Source organism: Melospiza georgiana, chromosome 16 (assembly GCF_028018845.1).
Source record: "Melospiza georgiana isolate bMelGeo1 chromosome 16, bMelGeo1.pri, whole genome shotgun sequence".
Taxonomy (NCBI): domain Eukaryota; kingdom Metazoa; phylum Chordata; class Aves; order Passeriformes; family Passerellidae; genus Melospiza; species Melospiza georgiana.
Window position 1 is genome coordinate 1034039 of NC_080445.1, and position 19123 is coordinate 1053161.

At 59.7% G+C, this 19123-nt stretch overlaps 1 protein-coding gene across 1 annotated transcript in view; it reads right to left on the reverse strand.

The window, feature by feature from the left end:
- Nucleotides 1-221: 221 nt before the first annotated feature.
- The window catches only part of GRID2IP (Grid2 interacting protein), a 39331-nt gene continuing 20429 nt past the window's right edge, over nucleotides 222-19123 (reverse strand). The window contains exons 8-24 of the mRNA XM_058035483.1: nucleotides 18271-18365; nucleotides 16145-16328; nucleotides 15461-15615; nucleotides 13920-14018; nucleotides 12164-12258; nucleotides 11402-11568; nucleotides 10418-10697; nucleotides 9171-9584; nucleotides 8224-8311; nucleotides 7236-7313; nucleotides 6242-6438; nucleotides 4855-5010; nucleotides 4329-4415; nucleotides 3784-3913; nucleotides 1930-2048; nucleotides 845-1009; nucleotides 222-303 (exon numbers count right to left, since the gene is read on the reverse strand). Of these exons, the coding sequence (XP_057891466.1) occupies nucleotides 232-303; nucleotides 845-1009; nucleotides 1930-2048; nucleotides 3784-3913; nucleotides 4329-4415; nucleotides 4855-5010; nucleotides 6242-6438; nucleotides 7236-7313; nucleotides 8224-8311; nucleotides 9171-9584; nucleotides 10418-10697; nucleotides 11402-11568; nucleotides 12164-12258; nucleotides 13920-14018; nucleotides 15461-15615; nucleotides 16145-16328; nucleotides 18271-18365 (2581 nt within the window). The 3' untranslated portion in view covers nucleotides 222-231. The remainder of the gene's footprint in view (nucleotides 304-844; nucleotides 1010-1929; nucleotides 2049-3783; nucleotides 3914-4328; nucleotides 4416-4854; nucleotides 5011-6241; nucleotides 6439-7235; nucleotides 7314-8223; nucleotides 8312-9170; nucleotides 9585-10417; nucleotides 10698-11401; nucleotides 11569-12163; nucleotides 12259-13919; nucleotides 14019-15460; nucleotides 15616-16144; nucleotides 16329-18270; nucleotides 18366-19123) is intronic.

Genomic DNA, 19123 nt, shown 5'->3' on the forward strand with positions numbered 1-19123 from the left:
TGGAGGTGGAGGGTGCTGAGGAAGCTCTGTGAGGACCAGGGCTTGTCTGTGTGCCACCCTCACTGTGTCACCTGTGTCACCTTCGGTGCCTCCTCAGTGCCTGCCCGGCCCCTCTGCCGGTGACCCTGCTGGCTGGGAGCAGGAGGCAGCAGCGTATTTACACCAGGCTGGACAGGAGCAAATTGCACTTTGTTGGCAAGGAGCTGTCGCACCCCAGGTGGCTGCAGGCGGTCACCAGGCCAGGGGAGAGGTCATCCTGGGGCTGCGCTGGCTCTCGCCCACCTGCACGTCACTGAGAGCCCGCTGTGGGACACAAAGGGCACGGCTCAGGGGGCAGGGTGGGCAGGCCCTGGCACAGGTGCCCAGAGCGGCTGGGGCTGCCCCTGCATCCCTGGCAGTGCCCAGGCCAGGCTGGGCAGGGCTGGGAGCAGCCTGGGATGGTGGGAGGTGTCCCTGCCATGGGAACATGGGGTGATCTTTAGGGTTCCTTCCAATCCAAACCATTCCAGCATGAACAGGAACATGGGGTCATCTTTAGGGTCCTTTCCACCCCAAACCATTCCAGCATGAACAGGAACAGAGGGTGATCTTTAGGGTTCCTTCTACCCCAACCCATTCCAGTATGAACAACCACATCACTCTCCCCTGGGGCTTGGGCCCTCCCTCAGTGTCCCACCCTGGCCAGCTGATTTTTGTGTCACAAAAATTGCACCTCATCAGCATCAGAAAAGTTGCTTCTCACTCAGGCACAGCTGCTCACACAACCCCATCCCAGTCACACACAATAACACACCTCACTGACACCCACAGGACATCCCTGCTGCCCTGGAAAGCTTCAACTCACCTCAAACTTGCTCATGAATTCCGCAAAAATGCCAAAGAAGGCTTCGGAGGTCGTCATTTTTGAGTCCTCCCCGAAGAAGGACAGCACCTTGCTGAACTCCTCCATGGCCTTGTGCTGCAGGTCGTCCAGGGAGCGCATGGCGGGCTGGGCACTCTCCAGGAAGGACTGCAGGGCTTGGCTTAAGGGCAAAGAGCTGCTCCACGGCTGGCAGGGGTCCCAGCCCCTTATCAGATAGCTGGGTCCCAGCCCCTTATCAATCTCTTATCAGACAGCTGGGTCCCATTCCCCCCTTATCAATCTCTTATCAGATAGCTGGGTCCCAACCCCTTATCAATCTCTTATCAGATAGCTGGGTCCCATCCCCCCTTATCAATCTCTTATCAGATGGCTGGGTCCAATCTCTTATCACATGGCTGTTCCCAGCCCAGCTGGCAGCAGGGAGATGCTGACAGGCACACGTGGAGGTGCTGGCTGTCCCTGCCAGCACAGCTCCCAAGGACAGATGTCCCAGCACGTTCCTGGGGCTGTGCCACACAGGGACACCCCAAACCTGCTCTCCAGGCTGGCTGAGAGCAGGGACAGCTCCCAGCAGCACCAGGCACAGCCCCGGGCAGTGTCGGGGTCCCTGGGGGCACCAGGCACAGCCCCAGGGTCCCTGTGGGCACCAGGCACAGCCCCAGGCAGTGTCGGGGTCCCTGGGGCACCAGGCACAGCCCCGGGCAGTGTTGGGTTCCCTGGGGCACCAGGCACAGCCCCGGGCAGTGTTGGGGTTCCGGGGGCACCAGGCACAGCCCCGGGCAGTACCAGGGTCCCTGGGGGCACCAGGCACAGCCCAGGCAGTGTTGGGGTTCCTGGGGGCACCAGGCACAGCCCCGGGCAGTATCAGGGTCCCTGGGGGCACCAGGCACAGCCCCAGGCAGTATCAGGGTCCCTGGGGGCACCAGGCACAGCCCCAGGCAGTGTTGGAGTTCCTGGGGGCACCAGGCACAGCCCCAGGCAGTGTTGGGGTCCCTAGGGGCACCAGGCACAGCCCCGGGCAGTATCAGGGTCCCTGGGGGCACTGCTGCCCTCTCACAGAAGGATACGGTCATGACGATGGCAAACCTGTCCTCGGCGGTGGCGGGCATGCTGTGGCACGCCTTCTGGATGTCACTCACCGTGCTGTGCAGGTCCTTCAGGTCGGCTGTCAGGGTCCTCTGGTTCACTGCGGGGGACAGCGGGGTCAGCAGGGTGGGACAGCAGGGTGGGACAGCAGGGCTGGCTCTGCTCCCACAGGTGAGGTGAGGTGATCAGCCTGGGCCAGGGGCAGTTGTCGCCCTGATTTTTTAAGTTTTTCTCAGCCTTCTGATGTTGACATTCTTGTAAGGAACTTTCTCACACGCTTTGTGGAAATAATTCATTGTTTTGCATTATTTTATGGAGGAGGAGTGTCACAGACATCTTTTATGAAAAATCCTTTCTTTAGGGTTTTTCCTCAGCAGGGCTCAGGAACAAAATGTAAACATTGATTATCTGCTGCTGTGGAATGCAACAGGTGCATCTGTGATTGGTCTCATGGGGTTGTTTGTAATTAATGGCCAATCACAGTCAGCTGGCTTGGGCAGAGAGCCGAGACACAAGCCTTTGTTATCATTCCTTCCTATTCTATTCTTACCAGCCTTCTGATGAAATCCTTTCTTCTACTCTTTTAGCATAGTTTTAATGTAATATATATCATAAAACAATAAATCAGCCTTCTGAACCATGGGGTCAGAGCCTCGTCTCTGCCCTCATCCTCAGACCCCTGAGAACACGGTCACAGAGGAGGAATTTGATGGGCTGCTGGTTTGTCCAGTGTCACTGGGGAGGTGGCACTGTCACCCTCCAATCCACCATCACTCTAGGAAATCTATAAATGTTGGAGTCAGAAATTAAATGTTCCCTTTTTTCACCTTGAGAGCAGCAGGGTGCACTCGTGTTCCTTCATGTGCTACAGTGGCAGTCAGTCTGTCTGTCCACACTGCTCTGTGCCCATGTCCTGCTGTGCAGGCTGGGCGGACAGAGAGACAGACAGTCCTGCTGGGAGCAGCAGGTCACCAGGAGCTCCCAGTGCTCACACCCAGAGCAGCCAGGAGAGCCCAGACATGGCAAGGAGCGTGCAGGACTGGTGGTGATGGACATCCAGGAGGGACACGGGACACCAGGACAGGGGGACACAGTGCCAGGAGTTTGGGCAGCTGGGAGTGACGGAAGGGTTATTTAAGAGTTGGGCCAGACACAAATTCCAGCTGGGAAAGCTCCAGGTACAGACCTTCCTCCGGAGGAAATTCACAGCTCCAGGCTGGAGTTTGCTCCTTTATTTATGCACTGTGGCACTGATTCCCAAGGGAATTGCTCACAAACAGCAGGGGATGCTGGGCAAGGGGAATGCAGCTCGTGCTTTGCAGGGATTCAAGGCATCATTTAAGATCACAGACTGTGGAATCATTTAGGTTGGGGAAGCCCTCCAGGGTCACCCAGTCCAGCTGTTTCCCCAGCTCTGCCAAAGCCACCACCGACCCAAGCATCGTCCCCAAGTGCCACGTCCACAGGGCTGTTGAACCCTCTCAGGGATGGGCACCCCTGCCCTGGGCAGCTGTGCCAGGGCTGGGCAGCCCCTCCAGGAAGGAATTTTCCCTAAAATCCCACCCTGAGCCCAGCCTGAGGCCGTTCCCTGTGCTCCTGCCCCTGTTCCCTGGAGCAGAGCTTTGCCCAGGGGCAGCAGTGTGGGGTGGGTGGGTGACACCTCACTGTCACTGTCACTGCCAGCTCAGCCCTTCCCAAGGCTCTCTTGCTGCTCAGGACCTTTCCTGATGTGCCCAGGCTCCATCCTGCCCCAGGCACGCTGTGCAGCTCCAGGCTCACACCCAGCCCAGGGGCAGTGCAGGGACACTGGGGCTTGCAGCTCCTCTCTCCTTTACCTTTGGCAGCGAGCGGCACCGTGGGAAGGTCCTTGGCAAAGCCCAGGAGCTCTGGGAAGTGTTGGCTGAGGGATTTGGCGAGAATGTGCAGGAAGGTGGATTTCCCATCCACTGTCTTGGTCGTGTTCAGCTGCAGCAAAGCAGAACGAGTGAGGATCCCACCTGAGGGCTCACACACCGGGGTGGGCTGCTCCTCGTGCTGGGGCTAAGGGTTAAACTGCACATTTCATGTTCACACACAGTTAATGTTCACAGATCAGTGCTGGAGATGCCCCTCTGCAGGGCAGGGCTGTCCCCTGTCACCAGCCCTCAGGTGTCCCCCTGCAGCCCCTATGGGGTGAGCACCTCTCCCACCCAAACCTGGGCCTGGGTGGGCAGGATTCCCACCAGAACCACAGCAGAGCCTCTCTGAAGTCCCCCCTGTGGGTCAGTGCAGCCCCCTGCACCCTCCCAAAGGGTCCCAGGGTCCCTATGAGAGCAGCTCTGTGGGCACAAGGAGCCCCCAGCTCGGTGTGCCCTGCCCCAGAGCGAGCTGCTCTCCTCACCTCGGTGAGGAAGTTGATTTTAAAGCCTGTGGTTTTGCTGGTCTTGGGCTGCCCGTTGTTCAGGTAGTTCCCCATGGCCAGCACGAACTGCAAAGAGGAGAGCAGGGCATGAGGGGCTGGTCAGCTCCTGGCCCTGGGTCCTTCCAGCTCCTGGCACTCTGAATCTCTGTTCCCCACCCATTAATGTGCAGACCAACCCTGTCCCCATGGATTTAAGGAACTGGAGGGGGGGTCACTGGCCAGGAGCTACTGAGGAGTTTCATCCCTCCTCTGCAAATGCCTCTGAGGACACAGCAACCTCATTTGTCCCACCTGCTTCTTTTTTTAAAGCAAACCCAAATGAATCAACAGCAATTTGGGACAGCTCATCTGAGGAGGGTCATGCAGGACCTGCAGTGGGATTTGTTGTCTCTCTGCCAGGCTCAGCCCATCCCAGGACCCCAAAAACGCCTCCTCAGGGGGAGTGCAGTGTGGGGGTGCGCAGGGACCAGTGGTGGCTGTCCCAAGGAGAAGGGACCGCTCTGACCTCCAGGATCTTTGCCAGCTTCTTGCTGCTCTTCAGCTCCAGGGAGGCCTTGCAGATGCACTCGTAGCTGGCCTTGATCTCCTCGGTCTTCTCCTGCAGAGTGGTCTTGAAGTGCAGGCTGCGCAGGCGGATCTTGTACTCGGGCACCGACAGCATCTGGGCAACAGGGCAGGGTCACCTTCTGCAGGGCAGTGCCACCATCTGCAGTGCAGGGTCACCATCTGCAGGGCCACCTTCTGCAGGGTCACCTTCTGCAGGTCAGTGCCACCATCAGCAGTGCCACCATCTGCAGTGCCACAGCCCCTCTGCACAGGACCTCTGCTGCCCTGGGCATGGAGCAGGACTTACAGGTGGCACAGGGCAGGTGTGCTGCCATGGGATGGGCACTTCCACACCAACACCCACGGGTGACTTTGTCAATGGAAGATAAATCAGAGCTGGGCAAAGCCACTGTCACCAGGGAGCAAACGTGTTGGTGGCTCTGCAGCTCTGAACCAGCCCCTGCGAGCTGCCAGACCCCTCAGGCACCAACTGGGCATCACTCCCATGGTCCCAGTGCCACCAGCCCCAGGTGTGAGTGTGCTGCTGGCAGGGACAGGCACACTCAGCATCACCCAGGTGTGAATGCCCTGCTGGCAGGGACGGGCACACACAGCATCACCCAGGTGTCAGTGTGCTGCTGGCAGGGACAGGCACACACAGCCCAGGTGTGAATGCCCTGCTGGGGGGACAGGGCACACACAGCCCAGGTGTGAATGCCCTGCTGGCAGGACAGGGCACACACAGCCCCAGGTGTGAATGCCCTGCTGGCAGGGACAGGGCACACTCAGCCCCAGGTGTGAATGCCCTGCTGGCAGGGACAGGCACACTCAGCATCACCCAGGTGTCAGTGTGCTGCTGGCAGGGACGGGCACACACAGCCCAGGTGTGAATGCCCTGCTGGCAGGGACAGGCACACTCAGCATCACCCAGGTGTGAATGCCCTGCTGGCAGGGACAGGCACACACAGCCCCAGGTGTGAATGCCCTGCTGGCAGGGACAGGGCACACACAGCATCACCCAGGTGTGAATGCCCTGCTGGCAGGACAGGGCACACACAGCATCACCCAGGTGTGAATGCCCTGCTGGCAGGACAGGGCACACACAGCATCACCCAGGTGTGAATGCCCTGCTGGCAGGACGGGCACACACAGCCCCAGGTGTGAATGCCCTGCTGGCAGGGACAGGCACACTCAGCATCACCCAGGTGTGAATGCCCTGCTGGCAGGACAGGCACACTCAGCCCCAGGTGTGAATGCCCTGCTGGCAGGGACAGGCACACACAGCCCAGGTGTGAATGCCCTGCTGGCAGGACAGGCACACTCAGCCCCCTCCCAGAGCACGGTACCTGCAGCACGAACTGGTCGGGCTCGCTGAGCTTGCCAGGACTCTCCTTGTAGCTCTGGAAGCGCTGCACCTCCTCCCCGTCCGGGGCGTAGAGCAGCAGCTGCTTGATGTGGGAGGGCTCCAGGCGATCCGTCTCCATCGTCATCAGGATCTGCCGCAGCTCCGCGTGCGACAGCTTCAGGTGTGCGATCAGGATGGCTGGGGGAGGCACGGCCTGTCACTGTCACTGTCACTGTCACTGGGGGCAGCAGGGCACACCGGGCTGTGCCAGGGCTGGGGACACACTGCCCGGCAGGACAGGGGGACACTCCCCCATAGGACAGGGGGACACTCCCCCATAGTACAGGGGGACACACTGCCCGGCAGGACAGGGGGACGCTGGCCCATAGGACAGGGGGACAGGAGCAGGTCACCAACCTCCCCACGGAGTGAGACCCGTGCAGGTGCCCAGGCAGGCACAGCCCTGGCACAGGGAGGGTTTTCCCTCCCTCGGGACCCTGCAGGGGCTGCGTGGGGACCCAGGGGTGGCTCTGGTCCTGCAGCCCCCCAGGGCACAGCGTGCACCTCACCCACAGCCCCTGGGACCAGCCCTGCTCCCACAGCCCCAGAGCCAGGGGGATCCTGGGCAGGGTCCCACTGAGCCCTCCCACCCTCCTCCCCACCAGAAACACATCCTGGAGAGGCAGCACCACCCCTACACTGCCCTGCTTCCCTATAGGGGTCCCCAGGACCACCAGGCACATCCCATCCCCATCCTTGCCCAAAAGTTCCATCCTTGCCCCCAAAGTTCCCTCCTTGCCCTGCCCAGGCTGAGCACGGCCTGGGACAGCTCTGGGCTGCAGAAGAGTCCCAGTCCATCCTGGGCTGCAGGAAGAGTCCAGTCAGTCCATCCCAGCTGAGCTGTGCCCGTGGGATTGAGCTCATGGTCTTCCCCTTTACCTTTCCAGCTCTCTACATCCCACCTGTGGGCCCCTTTTGGGGGTACCTTCACTTACATGTGTTGTAGGCCTTTTTGTGGGACAAAATTTCAACCACGTCTTTCTTTTTAAAGTTTTCAGGCATGAGAGTTGGCTCTGGAAGAGAAACTGAAAGATTTAATCGTGGGTAAGGACAGGCTCAGGCGGCTCCAGCGGGAAGAACAGTGTCCTGCAAACATGAGACCACGAATGAGAGAGAGGAGGACGGATGCTTTGCACACAGCAATGGCTCCAGGAATCCTTGAATTCTGCAATTCAAAGATCTCCCCAATGGAGGGCTCAGCTGGAGCTGAAAAAGGCAAAAGGAGAGGTGAAACACACAGAAAATCCCAGACTGCTCAGAAAGATCCTACAAACAGTGTGCCCTGAGATGAGCCCCATTGCATTCCAGTGCCAGCTGGGCATCTTGGCCCCTGCAGGACAGCTCAGACATGCCACTGGCTTCACTGGAATGCCTCCCACAGGGTCACCACCACTCCACAGCCCAGCCTGGACCCCGCTCTGTGCTTGTGGCACCCAGAAACTGCTCTGGGAGAGGATCCTGTGGGGCTGTGGGTGATGGGAGCTGCACAGGCACAGAGCTCCAGAGCCATCAGCACAGCTCTGGGGACATCCACTGATTATCTGCATCAGGAGTGAAGTGCTGCTGGAGGTGATCTCCTTGGACACAGCAATGTTTTCATGGCGTTTTCAGCATTTCCAGAGCTCTCAAGCACTGGAGCTGCAATTGGTGAAAGCCTCAAGCTGGGTTTCAGTGCCCAATGAAACGTGGAGAGAAAATAGATCATGGCAGCAGGGATAATTAAGGGAGATAATGAAACCATCTCCACCTTAATGATCCACTGTGCCACAGCCACAAAATCCTGAGGATGAACAAATTCATGGCACGGGTGGTGTCACAGACTGGCATTGCCCTGCTGCCCATCCAGCCCCAGCTCCTCCCAGTCCCTCCCATCTGAAATGGTCTCTGCTGGCCCCAGGAGCCGTTCTGGGGCTCAGTACTTACTCGTGGGCTTCTGAGTGCCAAAGTGCAGCTCCAGGTCGAGGTATTTGACCATGTCACTGAGCTTGTCGTAATCAGAGTCCTCCCCGAGCTGTGGGAGGAGGAATAGGGGCTGTGCTGAGACGGGCACAGCCCCTCAGTGGCACCTGTGCTGGCACCTTCCCTGTCCCCACACTGAGCTCCTGCTCCCAGCACAGGCTGGTGTCACCTGCTGTGACCGGAGGCTCTGCCCTGCAGATTCACTCAGCTCCTGAACAGCTGGAATCCTACAGAGCACCTCTGGCCTCATTGCTCCTTGCACATGAGCCCCTCGCTGGAGGATAAACTGGGAATCACAGGAGCTTCGGGGATTGTTCTGCACAGAGGAATCACTGCGAGGAAGGATATTCCTCTCTGGAGTGCTGGGCAGAGGAACCTGCAGGGTTCAGTGCCTGCGGGACTGGAAGGTGATCCCACAGCTCCCCTCTGGCCGCTCAGGGCACAGGGAATGCGGCACGTCCTGACCACCGGGAGACAGCAGAGGCTGCGAGTGAAACCCCGGCAAGGGATGGGATCCAGCTCAGAGTTCTGCACCCTTTCATGGCCATCATGCCAAAGGGTGCTCCTGTCTTGTGTCACCCCTCAGCTCTGCTGTCCCTCCACTGTTCTGCCCTGTCTGGGGCTCTCCCATCACTGCTCCACCCATCCTCATCCTTTCACGCTGAAACCCCTCCCAAACAGCTGCAGAACACATCTGGAGGCAACCCCTGAGGGCAGGGAAGTGCTGCCCAGGATGCTGCAGACACAATCCGCACCTCAGAGGCTTTCCAAGGGCTCTGCCCAGCCCAGCAGTTTGTTCCAAACAGCTGAAGGATGCACGGGAGCCCTGCAGAGCCCCAGCCAGGTCACTGCTCCCCAGAACACATCTGGGACCCCCTGTACATCCCCTCCTCCCCTCTCCCGGGCCGTACCTGTCCCCAGATGGTGCCCTCCGAGTTCTCCACCTGCTCCCAGCGCAGCCTCTTGACGCTCATGTGGTTGGAGTCGCTGCGGCGGTGCAGCAGCCCGCGGTGCAGGGCGGGGGCGCAGGGCACGGGCGGCGGCGGCGGCGGCGGCGGCGGCGGCGGCACCGGGTGCAGGTGGCTCACCAGGGACTTGGGGACGGGGGCCACGCTGCCCTTGGGGGGCTCGGCCTTGGCGGGGCCGCCCTGGGGGTCGTGGAACGGCAGGGGGGGCGGCGGGGGCGGGGGGCTGAGCGGAGGCGGCGGGATGTGGTCCGAGAGCGTGGAGTAGGTCAGGGAGCTGCCCTCGTCGCTGCTGCTGATGTACTCGCTGCTGCTGACATCGTTGGTGACGTAGCTGCCCTGGTCATCCTGGAAACTCATCTGGGGAGCACAGGGCAGAGGGTGAGGGTGGCATCTTGTCCTCCATCCACCATCAGCCCTGATCCTCGTCCTCCATCTACATCCTCCATCCTCATCGTCCTCCATCCACATCCTCCATCCTTCTCATCCTTCACCCACCATCCTCCATCCTCCTCACCCTCCATCCACCATCCTCCATGACCCTCATTCTCCATCCACCATCCTCCTCATCCTCCATGACCCTCATCCTCCATCCACCATCCTCCTCATCCTCCATGACCCTCATCCTCCATCCACATCCTCCATCCTCATCGTCCTCCACCCACCAAACTCTATCCTTCTTGTCCTCCATCCACCACCCTCCATACTTGTCATCCTCCATCCTCCTTGTCCTGCACCATCTTCCATGTTCTTCACCCACATCCTCCATGCTCCTTGTCCTCCATCCTCCTCATCCTCCACCCGCATCCTCCATCCTTCATCCTCCACCCACATCCATCCATCCATCCATCCATCCATCCATCCATCCATCCATCCATCCATCCATCGTTCTCATCCTCCTCATTCATCCATCCATCCATCCATCCATCCATCCATCCATCCATCCATCCCCCATCCATCCATCCATCCATCCATCCATCCATCCATCCATCCATCCATCCATCCATCATCCATCCATCCATCCATCCATCCATCCCTCCCTCCATCCCTCCCTCCCTCCCTCCCTCCATCCCCACCACCCCGCTGTGTCCAGCCCCTCGTGCCACCTGCAGAGCCCAGGACGTGTCCCCTCACCCCTCACGTGGCCATCTCTGTACCCACGGCGCCTACAGCAGAGCCGGTGGCCCTCTCACCTCCTCGTAGTCGTTCTCGGGGGTGAGGAACTCATCGACGATGGTGACGCGGTGGCCCAGCTGCTCGCTGAGCGCGTCCAGGAAGCGGTCGGTGTCGCGGCTGCGCGGGGGCCGCGAGAAGGTGAACAGCTTCTTGCGCCGCGACAGCGGCGAGCGCGGCCGGCGCGTGGGCGACGGGGCCGGGCTGCTGTCCAGGCTCACGTAGGGGTTGGACTCGGTGCTGCAGGGCGAGGCCACGCTGCTGTGCAGCCGGTAGTAGCACGGCTGGCTCGCCAGCTCGCTCGGCCACGCCAGCCCCGGCTTGCGGCCACCTGCGGGACAGAGCTGTGGGTGGGGGTCCTGCAGCCCCCGGCGAGACCGTGCTCACAGGGGCGTCAGGGTGAGGGGAGAGACGAGGAGCTGACTCCATGGTTCAGGAGGCTTGATTTGTTATTTTATTATATATATTACATTAAAACTATACTAAAAGAATAGAAGAAAGGATTTTCTCAGAAGGCTGGCTAAGCTAAGAATAGAATAGGAAGGAATGATAATGAAGGCTCTGTCTCAGACTCTCTGTCCGAGCCAGCTGAGCTCTTTTTGTATAGATAATATATGTTTTAATATAACAGAGAATAGAATAGAATAGAATAGAATAGAATAGAATAGAATAGAATAGAATAGAATAGAATAGAATAGAATAGAATAGAATAGAATAGAAATCATAATATAATAAACCAGCCTTCTGAAACTTAGAGTCAAATTCTCATCCCACTCAGAGTGCCTGAAAATTCCACACTGCAGAGCCAGCCCTGAGGGTTCCCTCACCCACAGAACCATGGCGGCTGCCTTGTGAGATGGCACCAAGGGGACACTGCCCTGTGCGATGGCACCAAGGGGACACTGCCCTGTGCGATGGCACCAAGGGGACACTGCCTTGTGAGGTGGCACCAAGGGGACACTGCCCTGTGCGATGGCACCAAGGGGACACTGCCCTGTCCACACCCGCCAGGCCAGCACCCCCCCGGTCCCCTGAGGTCCCCAGAGGTACCTGCAGCAGCGTGTGGCAGCTCGGGGGCAGGGGGGGATGTCCTGTGCAGGGCAGCGTTGCCCACCTTGCCGCCAAAGCCCCCGATCAGGCGGTTCTCCAGCTCCGCGTACACAGCTGACATCTGGGGCAGGACACAGAGCTGCTGCCATGGCCAGGCCTGAGGAGCCCCAGAGAGCTGCCCCAGTGACCGGCCATGCCCTGGGGGCAGGACAGTCCCCACAGACCCGGCTGCCCAGAGCTGTGCCTGCCCCTGCATCCCTGGCAGTGCCCAGGCCAGGTTGGACAGGGATTGGGGCACCCTGGGACAGGGGAAGGTGTCCCTGCCATGGCAGAGGTGGCACCGGGCGGGCTTTGAGGTCCTTCCAACCCAAATGTTTCTGGGACTCTCTGGCCCACCAGTACCCATCTCTCACTCTCTAAAGGGGGGCTTCACCCCAGCCCTGTCTGAGCCCCCCAAGAGCCTCTCACTGATGAGGCTGTAGGGGCACACTGGCAGACATCAGCCTCATTAAGGGTGACTAATTGCCCGGGGACGTGACCTCAGAGAGGGGCAGGGACACCCTCAGCCCCTGCAGGTGTTCACCCCCACACACACCATTCCCTTTTCCTGCTGCCCTGTGCTCACAGCAAAGGAGCCGGGAACCCTCCTGTGCCCACACCACCCCGCAGAGGCGGGCAGAGCCCCACAGAGGTGCCCCCTGCCCCATCAATCACACCATTTTGGGGTTGGGTGTCTCCGGGAGGGACGTGCCATCTCCAGCCTGTCTCTCTCCAGGGATCAGGCGCACGGGGACCTCCACGGTGTCACTGCCTGCAGAGGGAGAGACAGAATCACTGCTCTGTGTGTGCCCCAGCCCCACAGCCCTGACCCACACGGGGCCCTGTGTGCTGCTGGGAGCCACAGTGACCCCCCTGGCCCAGCTCCTGGCTCTGGGGGTCCAAGGAAGCAGTGCAGGGCGGGTTTGGGGTCAGCAGACAGCTCCAAGCTGCTCTGTCCTTCCCTCGGGGCAGCTGAGGACAGGGCTGCTCCCACAGCTGGCCAACATCTGCCCAGCCACGGCTCCCCTGCAGCACACACAGCTGTTGGCTGCTCTCCAGGCTCTAATCCCCTCCAGAAGAGCTCCTCAGAGCCAGGGCAGAGGATCCTCCTCCCCTGGGAAGTGTCTCAGAGCCCCTGACAGCTGAGGGACACCACAAGGCCAGGAGGTCCTCAGGGAGGTCAGGGGCAGGTCAAGGTCGGGAGCACAGCTCAGGGCCCTTTGGCATCAGCCGGGGGAGATGGGACAGGCAGGGCTGTGTGCCCTGAAGGGAGGCTGGGCTGGGGCCTCAAATGGGGCTTGTCAGAGTCTCAAAGGGGCCCTGAACCACGATCTCCTTGCTCACATCATTCCACAAGTGTGGTTTGCCCTGTTAATTGGATGGACTCTGGCAATGTTCAGAGGGAAGCCATACATTTTATCCCCAGAAGGGGTGGGGAGCCCAGACCAGCAGGAGCAGTTCACATCTGAGTAATGAAAGGGGTTGGAAATAACATTCAGCCCTATGATCAAGTGGTCTATTGGTTCTTTCATTATGGAATTGCTGTCCCTGGATGTGGCTCTCAGTGCTCTGGGCTGGGTGACAAGGTAGGGATCAGTCACAGGCTGGACTCAATGATCTTCCAACCTCAATTATTCTATCATTCTGTAATTCTGTTATTCTGTTTCTGAAAACATGGATTCCCAACCAATACCTCACTGCTGGCTCTGCTCTGACCTCCCTCCACCTTTACCTCCATCTTTTCCCATCATTCTTGCTTAGGAATAGCTCAGGAATTTGTCTTGGGGCAGAGCAGGACACAGCAGGGACAGCCCCATGTCCCAGCACCAGTCACCCACCCTATCCCCCTATCCCCTCCCCAGTGCAGGGAATCCAGCCCCCTCACCCACCCTATTTCCCCCCTGGGACAGGGAATCCAGCCCAAATCACCCCCTGCTGCCCCTCTCCAGTGCAGGGAATCCAGCCCAAATCACCCACCCTGTCCCCTCCCCAGTGCAGGGAATCCAGCCCAAATCACCCACCCTGTCCCCTCCCCAGTGCAGGGAATCCAGCCCAAATCACCCACCCTGTCCCCTCTCCAGTGCAGGGAATCCAGCCCCCTCACCCACCCCATCCCCTCCCCAGTGCAGGGAATCCAGCCCAAATCACCCACCCTGTCCCCTCTCCAGTGCAGGGAATCCAGCCCCCTCACCCACCCTATCCCCGCCCTGGGACAGGGAATCCAGCCCCCTCACCCCCCTGCTGCCCCCTCCCCAGTGCAGGGAATCCAGCCCCCTCACCCACCCCATCCCCTCCCCAGTGCAGGGAATCCAGCCCCCTCACCCACCCTATCCCCTCCCTGGGACAGGGAATCCAGCCCCCTCGTCCACCCTATCCCTCCCCAGTGCAGGGAATCCAGCCCCCTCACCCACCCCATCCCCTCCCCTCGCCCACCTGCTGCCCCCTCCTCGGGCCGGGGGGTCCGGAGGCTGCCCCGGCACAGGGAGGCGCCTCGGATGGAGCTGCGGTACCGATCCTCAGCCTCGGCCTCGGCTGTGAGGAAACGCCTCTGTGAGGCACAGCCAGAGCCACAGCTCCCACTGCTGCTCCCCACCCTGCACAGGCACCCCCAGAGCCCCCCAGAGCCCCCCAGGGCCCCCCATGGAACCCACATTCCCAGGTGGCCGCTGGCTCCGTCCCTGGAGCTGAGCAGGTTCAGGGGCTCCTGCCAGCGCAGGGCAGGGATGGATGCTGAGGGATGGGACATCCAGTCCCTTTTTCTATCCAATCCCTTCTGCCATCCACCAGCTCATGGCCCAGGTGGAAATGCAGCCCTGAGCGGGGCTGGTCCCAGTAAAACCTTCCTGCCCCCAAAGAAGAGTTTACTGGGATGCTGTGGAAGGAGCACATGGCCCATGCACTGTCCATGTGCAGCTCAGGGAGGCTCACAGGATGGAGGGATCCATCCCTGAGGTACCCAGCACTGGGAGATCACCCAGTTTGGAGCCCAGGGGAAGGACCAGCCCAAACCCAGAGATCTCACCTAGCCATGGTGCTGCGGGGCACAGACACACAACAGACCAGAACAATGAAAAATGCTCATGCCCAGAGACTGCCCCGTTCACCCGAGACACTGAGAGGAGCCAGGGACCGGCCTGGGGCTGGGGACAGCAGCCTGGGACAGGGAGAGCTGTGCCTGGGACAGGGAGATCTGCTCCTGTCCCTCCCCTGGCTGGGCACTCCTGCTCTGCATCCCTGGAATGCAGCTGTGAACTGCACCCCGATTACAGGACATGAATTCCTGGGGATCCACAGCCCGTGGCTGAGCTGTGATCCTGCACACACAGAGCAGAGGGGCTCAGTGCAAACCCAGCGAGCAGACCCAGGGTGCACAGAGCACGTGGAGCACAGCATCCCATGCACAACAGGCAGGATTTGCACCAGGACTTGGGGCTGCTCTGTTTCCTGCTAAAGTCACTGTGTTCCTCCAAAACAACACTGTTTTTACCTTTGCTGGGTCTAAAATTAACACATCTGTGTGAGCAGCTGAGAACAGCAAAACTGGAAGCAATTAAGAGCGCACAGACACAGATTAGGACATTTCACTTCAAACCTGCTCTCCTGAGTCCACCACTGGCTTTGTGCTGCCACACAACCAGGTGAGGGTGATGCTGAGGGGGACCAGGGGATCACCAACTGCCTCTGTGTCTTCTTGGGAGAGCAGCACCACCTCTTCCAAGCAGGGATGTTCCTGTGGCATCCCAAGGGATGCTGTGTCACCTTAATTTCAGCTCTCTGATCTGAATGCTGCCCTTGCACCAGCTGTCCTGGACTTGCTCACCTCTAACACCTGAGCAGCTTCCAAAAGCCCCCAGAGTCACCCTCTGAGGTGCCATCTCTCCTCTCCATCCAAAACTGCACCAGCACAAGGGTCTGAGCTCCCAGCACCATCAGGACACGGCGTGTCCATCCTGGAGCACGGGGCTGCCTCTCACCTGCCAAGGCCTTGCACCCCAGAAACCTGTCCAGCTTTTGCTGGCAGTGCTCCTGCTCCTCGTAGCTCAGCAGCTGGTAGATAAACTGCCAGAGGACTTGCTTGGCTGGGGTGTCCAGCACCGGGTACACATCCACAATGAGAGTGTCAATGGTCCTGCAAAACAGGAGAGGGCTGGGCAGTGAGGGTGACAATGGTCCTGCAAAACAGGAGAGGGCAGTGACAGTGTCAGTGTTCCTGGAAACAGGAGGGTGGCAGCTCCTGGGGCCAAAGGCTCCATCTGATTTTGGTGTGTACATTAGGGAAAAGGGCTCTTGGGAGCAGCTGAGCACCCCATCCCATGAGAATAGAACAGCCTGCAACAGGATGAAATGGTGCCCTGGCACAGGTGCCCAGAGCAGCTGTGGCTGCCCCTGCATCCCTGGCGGTGCCCAAGGCCAGGCTGGAGCACCCTGGGACAGTGAAGGTGTCCCTGCCATGGCAGGGGTGGCACTGGGTGGGCTTTAAGGTCCCTTCCAACCCAAATATTCCATCATTCCACGGTCCTGTGACAGCCTCTGACAAAGCACTGCTGGGAGACCAAGCAAGGGCAGGAAAGGAGGTCGCTGCCCCAGGTGTGCCCTGCCTGACAGTGACCCTGGCAGTGCCCCGTGCCAGGGCAGGGGTCCCAGCTGGCAGGAGTTACCGGTGGTGGAAGAAGCCCTCCAGGGCCTTGCAGACGCTGAAACGCTCGGGGGGGGTCAGCAGGTGCTCCAGCTGCTGCGTGAACGTCCTTCCCTGGATCTTGATGCTAGAGGGGAGAATCTCTGCCACCCACTGCAGGGAGGTGAGGGCCGAGGAGCTGCTCGGGGACTCAGCAGAGTCAGAGTCTGCAAAATAAATATTCCATCTTTCCAAAGAAATATTCCATCTTTCCTTGGCTTCCCTCGAGGCCAGTGGAGCACTTTGAGGCCACTGGCTGCGTGCTTTGGAGTAGGTCAGGCTGGAGGGGGTTTGGAACAGCCTGCTCTGATGGAAGGTATGAGGGGTGAAATGAGAGCATCTTTAAGGTCCCTTGCAATCCAAACCATTCCAGGTGCTGGGGCTCTGTGCAGCAGGGAGCTGGTGGGGTTGCTGTGAGAGCACCTGCAAACGAGTTGGGGCATCCCAGGGCTCCTCAGGTGGGGCTGAGGGGAGCCCAGTGCTGCTCCAGAGGGAAGAGCCAGGCCTGGCTCCCAGCTCTGGGCATTTGGGAGCAGCACAGGGACCCTCCAGCCTCCTCAGCAGGATGACAATCCTGCACAGCTCAGCCCCGAGCACAGGTTGGTGCACAAACACCACCCTGCCCTGCCCCAGCACGCTGGGCTCTCAGCAGGCACCTATCCTGCATTGGGATGACAATCCTGCACAGCTCAGCCCCGAGCTGGGCTCTCAGCAGGCACTGATCCTGCATCGGGATAACAATCCTGCACAGCTCAGCCCCGAGCTGGGCTCTCAGCAGGCACTGATCCTGCATCGGGACAACAATCCTGCACAGCTCAGCCCCGAGCTGGGCTCTCAGCAGGCACTGATCCTGCATCGGGATGACAATCCTGCACAGCTCAGCCCCGAGCTGGGCTCTCAGCAGGCACTGATCCTGCATTGGGATGACAATCCTGCACAGCTCAGCCCCGAGCACAGCGTTGGGTTACTGCAGACAAGGACAGCACACACACTGCAGGAAGGACACTGCAAGGGACACCAGGGACAGCCACACAGCAGGATGAGCCCTCCTGGAGGGCAGCCAAGCCTGGGATCCAGCCTGATCCCAGCGTGCAAGGGCCACGTGCCCTGGGCAGAGGAGCATCCCCAGGCAGTGTGTTAAACCTGCTCTGCCCACGGAGGTGCCCAGCATGGTTAAACCTGCTCTGCCAGCACTGTTAAACCTGCTCTGCCCATGGAGGTAACCAGCATGGTCAAACCTGCTCTGCCCACGGAGGTGCCCAGCATGGTTAAACCTGCCCAGACCATGGAGGTGCCCAGCAGTGTTAAACCTGCCCAGCCCATGGAAGTGCCCAGCAGTGTTAAACCTGCCCAGCCCATGGAAGTGCCCAGCACTGTTAAACCTGCTCTGCCCACGGAGGTGCCCAGCACTGTTATACCTGCCCAGCCCATGGAGGTGCCCAGCACTGTTATACCTGCCCAGCCCAAGGAGGTGCCCTGCCATTACCCCCTGCCCAGCCCAAGGAGGTGCCCAGCACTGTTAAACCTGCCCAGCCCAAGGAGGTGCCCAGCACTGTTATACCTGCCCAGACCATGGGAGTGCCCAGCACTGTTATACCTGCCCAGCCCAAGGAGGTGCCCAGCACTGTTATACCTGCCCAGCCCAAGGAGGTGCCCTGCCATTACCCCCTGCCCAGCCCAAGGAGGTGCCCAGCACTGTTAAACCTGCCCAGCCCAAGGAGGTGCCCAGCACTGTTATACCTGCCCAGACCATGGGAGTGCCCAGCACTGTTATACCTGCCCAGCCCAAGGAGGTGCCCAGCAGTGTTATACCTGCCCAGCCCAAGGAGGTGCCCAGCAGTGTTATACCTGCCCAGCCCAAGGAGGTGCCCAGCACTGTTAAACCTGCTCTGCCCACGGAGGTGCCCAGCACGGTTAAACCTGCCCAGCCCATGGAGGTGCCCAGCACTGTTATACCTGCCCAGCCCAAGGAGGTGCCCAGCACTGTTATACCTGCCCAGCCCAAGGAGGTGCCCAGCCCAAGGAGGTGCCCAGCCATTACCCCCTGCCCCAGGAGCCGGGCAGCTGGCTGGGCTGGCTGGTCTCCAGCCCCTCCCTCTGCACTCTTACCGTTGGAGAAGCTGACAATGCCCTCTTCCACCACCAAGGTGGGCATGGCCCCGCTGCCCTGCAGCATCGACACCACCTTGTCGTGGGAGCAGTTCCTGCAGCACAGAGAGCTTGGTCAGAGCTGCCCAGGGCAGCAGGGAGCACACACAGCTGGCAGCTCCTTCCTCTGTCTGGGAAAGCCTCCTGGTGCTGCTCAGAGCCCCTCTGTGATTCCCTGGATTCTCTCCACCTGTGCTGCCCCAAGGCAGAGCCTGGCTCCTGCCCCACGAGTGGGCACCAAGGAATAACCATGGCGATGCCTGTGCCCACCCTGAGGAGTGCCACGGCAGAGTTAAGCTGCACCCAGACCCAGAAAATGATTTTTCCTTTAAATAACACAGCGCTGCAGGTCTGTCCTCGCCTGCCCTAATTCTGCGTGAGAAGAAAAGGCAAGGGGAACATGAAGTGTAATTTTGTAGGTGAGAAAATCTCGGGATGCCCTTGGAGAAGGGCATGGGCCAGGCTGGGACAATGCCTGCCAAAAGCAGGGCTCAGAGGACAATCCTCAGCCCGGTCTCCTTTTCCTGGCAGTGCTGCATCAGCCAAGAGTTCGCTGGATCAGCTGAAACGTGAGAACCCGAGCCCTGACAGAAGCAGCATCGCTTTAACCTTTAAATATTCATCACTCTCTCTTGTCCTGCAGCCTCCTCTCACCCTTTGCTCTTGGTTTTTATGCAGAAAGACACCCCCAAGGACACAGCACGGGTGAGGGGCACAAGTCCCTCTGGTCCCACTGCTTTGGTGCACAAACACACAGAATTAAATTCTAGGTACAAATGGGATTCCCACCTGACTTTAGGTTTATGACTTTAAG